Consider the following 6,335-nt stretch of genomic DNA (forward strand, 5'->3'; position numbering starts at 1 on the left):
GCCTAGTGATTCAAACAGTTCTGTAGAAATCATCAGCAGGAAAGAACTCACGCGTTTGTTTCTTTGAGGCCATTTTGCCATAATTCAGCTGCTCAACAGCTGCAGCTACAATTGCAGCTTGTTATCGTAATCAATTATCAATCATTATGACATACTGAAACTGTTACTGTTGATCCTCGTGACTAATGGTCTGTCCTAGAATGTTAAATGAAAAGTCTTACTATGACTTCTGTCATTTGCATGTTTTGCTCTCTGTCTTTCCGGTCAGTCGTACAGCACAGTTTTAATGGACCTGGAGCAGTTAGAAATTAAAATTAATGTAACACTGCAACGTCTCTTTTCAGGATTTTCAAGAAACTGATTAAAGGTTTCAATTCAGTTACTGTTTTCAATTTATATTAAAACTATTCTGATTAATTCACGTCAGATTTGACAGCTCAAGGTAATGTTGATTCTTTCTCTGGACTTTTGTTGCCACTGCAAACAGCCTCTAAATACACAAATAGAGTAAAAAAAAAAAAAAAAACAACAACAAAAAAACCTAGTTCAAGTTCATTTGATAATTTCGATTAGGATTTCTAGCAAATGGCATTAGCTGATTTTAGTCATCACAACAATCATTCAATTGCAGTATGTCTGGTATGTGTTTTCTTTCTTTTTATTGGTCTACTTTTCTTATCTTATAGCAACAATAAGATAAGAGTAAAAATCAATAAAGACGTAAGAGTGAAAATAGTTTTGGTGTTGTGATTGTGTTACAGGATCAGTCTAGAAATGCTGCATCGTTAAGTGTTTCAGCTACTTCAGCGCTGTGCAGATCAATGTGTTGTTCGAGGATAAGCCCAACACTCACACAATGTAAAACTCATTACTCACCACCTAATTCTGGGTTAACTGATTCTGACAAATGAATGATTAACCCTTATGCAAAAGGAATTTATGCAAGCGAAAAGAAATTTGAGGGGGAAAAAAACTCTGCTCTTAACATGATTGTAATAAAGCCTAATGGCAGCGTGTCCTTGGCAGCAGTGAGCGGATAGGTTTACGGCAGAAACAGTAAAGTGTTGAGTTACAGATTGAAAGAAAAGCGTTCAAAGTTCAAGAGGCGTAAACTCCAAAGGCCTATAATCACCTGGACTGTTGCAACTTGAACCACTCCGACTTCTGTGCTGCTGGAGTGGCACATTTTGACCACATAACATGCTACTTTTTATTCTATATTCTGCCCTCGTGGGCTTGGCCATTTTGTCACTATGGCTGTACCTTCAAAACCCGTATATTTTAAATGATTTGAGCTACTGCATCACTTCGCTTAACGTCGCCATGAAGCTGAATAAGATTGGAAAACAGAAACCGTTTTACAGTATTTTGGACTGCTTTCTGGAGAAGGTGGCCAAGCAGCCGCAAAAAACGTTTGTATTGTTCGAGGGGACCTCTTTCACCTACAGCCAGGCGGATAAGACGAGCAACAGAGTAGCTCGAGCTCTGCAGAAGCACGGCCAACTCAAGGAGGGCGACACGGTGGCTCTCTTGTTGGAGAACGAGCCCAACTTCCTGTGGCTGTGGCTTGCACTGGCCAAACTGGGATGCACTGCTTCTCTACTGAACAACAACATCCGATCCAAGTCTCTGCTGCACTGCTTCTCCTGCTGCGATGCAAAAGTTCTGGTTGCCGGTGCAGGTATCTTCTGTTTATTTGTGAATCTTTTCTATAGAACTATGAAAGTATTTAAGATTTTTTTTTTTACATAAAGAAAACCTAACCCAATATCAAGGGCTTTACCTAATGGGCAAGATTTTTCTATTAATCCTATGATTGTTAAATTAGTCATCATTTTAATACTGAAATGTAAAACAACCACCAATCAGCCAGCGGAACCTAGTTATGCCAGAGTTCCAAAATCCACAAACCCTCGAGGATTCTTTTAGGCCGTGATACCAGAGCAAAAATGTAACTTCTTTTACACCTGCTAATGTGACAGATTCGGGTGACACATTTTGATGTAAAATAAACTAATGGAAATGTATATACAGTATTTGTTAAGCTTAACCTCATCATAGTTGCAGGTTGTTTTTCTCAGTGGACCTGGTGGCCCCTGATTGTTGCTCAGGGCCCCAGTCACTCGCCTGCCTTCTGTAGTTTTGTTCTGAAATTTGCCGAGCAGCCCTCAACTACAAGTCACATGGGATAAAAGATAAATAGCAAAGTTTTTGAAAATAACAGGCAAATGAATTGGGACTTTCTTGTTGCTGGTTGGTTGAAGCCGAAGCTTTCCTTGTCCGTCTTCTTGCCCAGAATTGCGAGGTGCCGTGGAGGAGGTGTTGCCCACACTGAAGGAACAGGGCATCCGTGTGTTCATCATGAGTGAGCGCTGTGATGTGGAGGGCATCGAGAGCCTCTCTGACAAGATCCAACAGGCCTCCGATGAGCCTCTGTCGCCTCAGCTGAGGGCCAACATTAACCTCAAGAGTCCCGCACTCTACATCTACACATCAGGAACCACGGGTGAGCTGGCCTTCAACTCCTGTGTCCACTCCTGTGTGCAGACCTTGAGCAAGGCAGCGAGGACAATAAAACACTCTACCGTACTAACTCTACTGTGGCTTTATCTGTCAGGGCTCCCCAAGGCAGCTATCATCAACCATCACAGATTGTGGATGGCAACTTTTCTGCAGTCCATTGCTGGCGTGCGCGCCAATGACATCATCTACATATACCTGCCGCTGTACCACAGCGCTGGCTTCCTGATGGGACTATGTGGAGCAATAGAAAAGGGTGACTCACTCTACCATAAAACTAAACCTTTCATTCGCCATTGACGAAAGGTTACTTTTTTACAATGTATCAATTAAAAGGCATTGAACTCACGGCTCCACGGCCGTTAAGTTTACAACTCCACGTGGGCTCACAGTGTCGCATATCAAACGTCTGCATTCTTTATTTCTAGGCATCACAATTGCTCTGAGGCGAAAGTTCTCCACTTCCCAGTTCTGGAATGACTGCAGGAAGTACAATGTGACTGTTGTGCAGTACATTGGAGAAATCATGCGTTACCTCTGCAGCGCACCAAAGGTAAAGGCGCTTTACGCTCACACATTTACTGTCTGCCTGAGCTGAGAGCTGTGGCTTTCATCGCTGGTGCTCTCCTCTCCTCCAGAGCCACACTGACAAGGATCACAAGGTGCGTATCGCCATGGGGAACGGGATCAGACCGGATACCTGGTCTGACTTCCTGGACCGGTTCGGGGACATTCGTATCTGTGAATGCTACGGAGCCACAGAGGGAAGCTTAGGCTTTGTCAACTACATTGGCAAAATTGGAGCAATTGGCAAAGAGCATTTCCTCCACAAGGTACGCAGGATTTCATTTTTATTTTTGAGGGTCATCTGTTACTTACGGCAGCGTGGACGGGGGTGCAAACAGAAGTAGCATAAATTTAAACCAACGGCAAAACTACATTTCATCGACTCATTTCAGTTATTTTTTATTCAAAGATGGCATACTCGTATGCCCTTATAAGGTACGACACAGAGAAGGAAGAGCCAGTCAGGAACTCCAAAGGCTTCTGTATTGAAGTGCCCAGAGGTGAGCCAGTCAGAGCAATAAAAGCTTCCTGCTAATGCTTCAAGAACATCTTCCTCACCGTCTGCTTCCGCCTAGGAGAGACCGGATTGCTGGTGGCCAAAATTTCAGCCAATTCTCCTTTTCATGGCTATGCCAAGAACAAGCAGCAGACAGAGAAGAAGAAACTGTATGACGTGTTCGTGAAAGGAGACTCGTACTTTAACAGCGGAGACCTTCTTAGGATGGACAGCGAGGGATTTATCTATTTTCAGGACCGCATCGGAGACACTTACAGGTGAGTCTGCACGGACAGTAGAGAAAAGTTTGAGCCAATGAGCACAGATTGAAACCCGTTCATAGTCTTGCATTGCTTATGTCCCTGCATTTCAATTACTTTTCTGTAACGCCACATGTGTGTGTGTGTGTATATATATATATAATTTTTTTTTAAAAAATGAAATGGGCTGAGAAAACCATCAATTTTGGAATTCCTGTTTCAACAATGTCATGAAATACAGGTGGAAAGGAGAAAATGTGGCAACCACAGAGGTGGCAGATCATTTGATCATGATGGACTGGATTGAGGAGGCCAACGTGTACGGGGTGAAGGTGCCAGGTATGATCTTCATTCAGTGAATTGTAAAGACACAACATGGGCTTCATCAGAAAGATTCAATTCAATTCAAAGACCTTTTTTAATCTGTTAGGAACTGGATTTGTGCGGCGACCTCGTTTTTCACAACACAGCACAATATAACACAATACATCCTATACACAAGAGACGCCAACAATATCTTTTAAATCATTACATTAGTGTAAATGCCCTAAGATTATGGCAATTTGTGTGATTTAGCCTGTTTGAATCAATAAGAAAACATTGGAACAAATTGAAAATGCTGTTTTGGAAATTTCAATTGGTTTTAGGCCTCTATTTTGTCCAACATAAAAAATACACATCAAAGCAAACTGTTGTCGTCAAAAGGAGCCCACTGATCTAAAGTAGCATTTCTCAACTGATGGGTCATGACCCATATGTGGGTCTTGGAGCTGTTTTGATTGGGTCACGGCTTGTGGGCAGTCCCCTAAGTACATATAGACAAAATGTTGGGACACACATTTCAGTTTAATAATTTTTAACAATTTATTTAGCAGACATGTTGGAAAGTGGGCTCACTTTTTTTTGTGGAATAAATTTGAGTGCTGTGGAATAAATTTGGCCTGCGACTTCATGATGAATAAAATAAAAAAAAATGTGGGTCCTCAGACTGCACCAGTTGAGAACCACTGATCTAAAGTAACCCCTCTCTTTCCTCTAACCTTAGGGCATGAGGGAAGAATTGGAATGGCAGCACTGAAGCTGAAAGAAAACATGGACTTTGATGGCAAAGTCATACATCAGCATGTGAAAATGTACCTGCCCAGCTATGCAAGACCACGCTTCATTCGCATTCAGGTAAACTTGGTGTCTGAACACAAAGTGAAAAATTGGAATTTCCAGCTCAAAATACCAAGAATGTTTCTTTAAAAAAAAATTGGCAGGATGACCTGATGGTAACAGGAACATTCAAGCAAATGAAGACAAAGTTGGCAGAGGAAGGCTTCAACCCTGCTGTCATCAGGGACACTTTGTTCTTCCTGGAGGACAGCAAGGGCTACGTACCCATGACGCAGGAGATATTCAACTCTATTACAGAGGGGCGACTCAGGCTGTAAAAGCAGTTTGCATGGAGAAAATCAGCCTCGTCTGAGGGAGGAATTGGCCATTTTAAGCTATTTTAGGTTTGAGCTGAGATGGAACAGGGTTAGGGTTAGGTATGACACAACATTCCCTTGAAAAGGTGTATTTTTACCATGTGTTTGAATGGAATACATATATAAATACTGCTATTCATGCATGCAAGAGAAATGAAGAAATCTAATAAAGGATAAGTATGTGAAGCTCTAGTGGTGTTATTTCTTCTGGGGGAGATTGTCACAGCGCACAACCTCTCTGCCTGTTGATAAAGATGTTGTTAAGTTCTCTGGGTCAGAGTTTCAGTCTGGTGTGGCTGGGCCATTCCAGTCAAAACAAACAAGAACAGCAAGTGAACGCTTTTTGACCTGGATGGTTAAAAAAAGAGGAGGACATAGTTTGGAATCAATGCAAAAACGTATGTAGAAATGACAAATGACTGCTGAGAAAATAGTTGTGTAGCTCCGTTGCACAGTTTTAATAATCCCTCCACTGGTTTGACATCTATGTGTACAAACTCTGGACTCTAAACCCCCCTGTAGCGGCTATAAATACACAGCGTGTAATATACACATAATTATATAATGTAATCACTGCAACACTGCAAGAGTTTTGTTTACTTTGAAAATGCTATAACGCCGTGACCCTGAATTGGAATAAACGGGTGTAGAAGATGGATGGATGGATAATTGTTTACATTTTTCAGTGTTTATTCTTGTTTTCCAGTATTTGGCTATCATTGTACTTGGACGTAATTAGATTAGAATCGCAAATATTTCACAGTGGATTTTGTGGAATTTAAACTTTATTGACATACATGACTGGCTTGTAGTGATATTTCTTTTCTGAACTGATGATCTACACTTAATGGGTTTTAGGTGCTTTAAGTCCGATTCTCCAGTTAATTGCTACTGTGACATCCAAAAAATCTACATATGTTAAATATGGAACCGATTACATTTCTGGTCCAGTATTACTGTGATGACTGACTTGACAATTAGATTAAAATATATATAATATGGGAAAGATAAACAAAC

The 6,335-nt window shown here is 41.3% G+C and overlaps 1 protein-coding gene across 1 annotated transcript; it reads left to right on the top strand.

Annotated features, from left to right (window-relative positions):
• The first annotated feature begins 1,137 nt into the window (after nt 1-1,137).
• Nucleotides 1,138-5,359, top strand: LOC142903006 (long-chain fatty acid transport protein 2-like). The gene is made up of 10 exons (XM_076048399.1): nt 1,138-1,681; nt 2,297-2,506; nt 2,618-2,776; nt 2,949-3,073; nt 3,159-3,353; nt 3,497-3,587; nt 3,663-3,861; nt 4,085-4,182; nt 4,889-5,019; nt 5,106-5,359. Exons 1-10 carry the CDS (start codon nt 1,201-1,203, stop codon nt 5,277-5,279), a joined length of 1,863 nt encoding a protein of 620 aa, XP_075904514.1. The 5' UTR covers nt 1,138-1,200; the 3' UTR covers nt 5,280-5,359.
• The last annotated feature ends 976 nt before the right edge of the window (nt 5,360-6,335 follow it).

This window comes from Nelusetta ayraudi, unplaced genomic scaffold (assembly GCF_046127955.1).
Source record: "Nelusetta ayraudi isolate G7.1 ecotype Tasmania unplaced genomic scaffold, CSIRO-AGI_Nayr_v1 ptg000005l, whole genome shotgun sequence".
Taxonomy (NCBI): domain Eukaryota; kingdom Metazoa; phylum Chordata; class Actinopteri; order Tetraodontiformes; family Monacanthidae; genus Nelusetta; species Nelusetta ayraudi.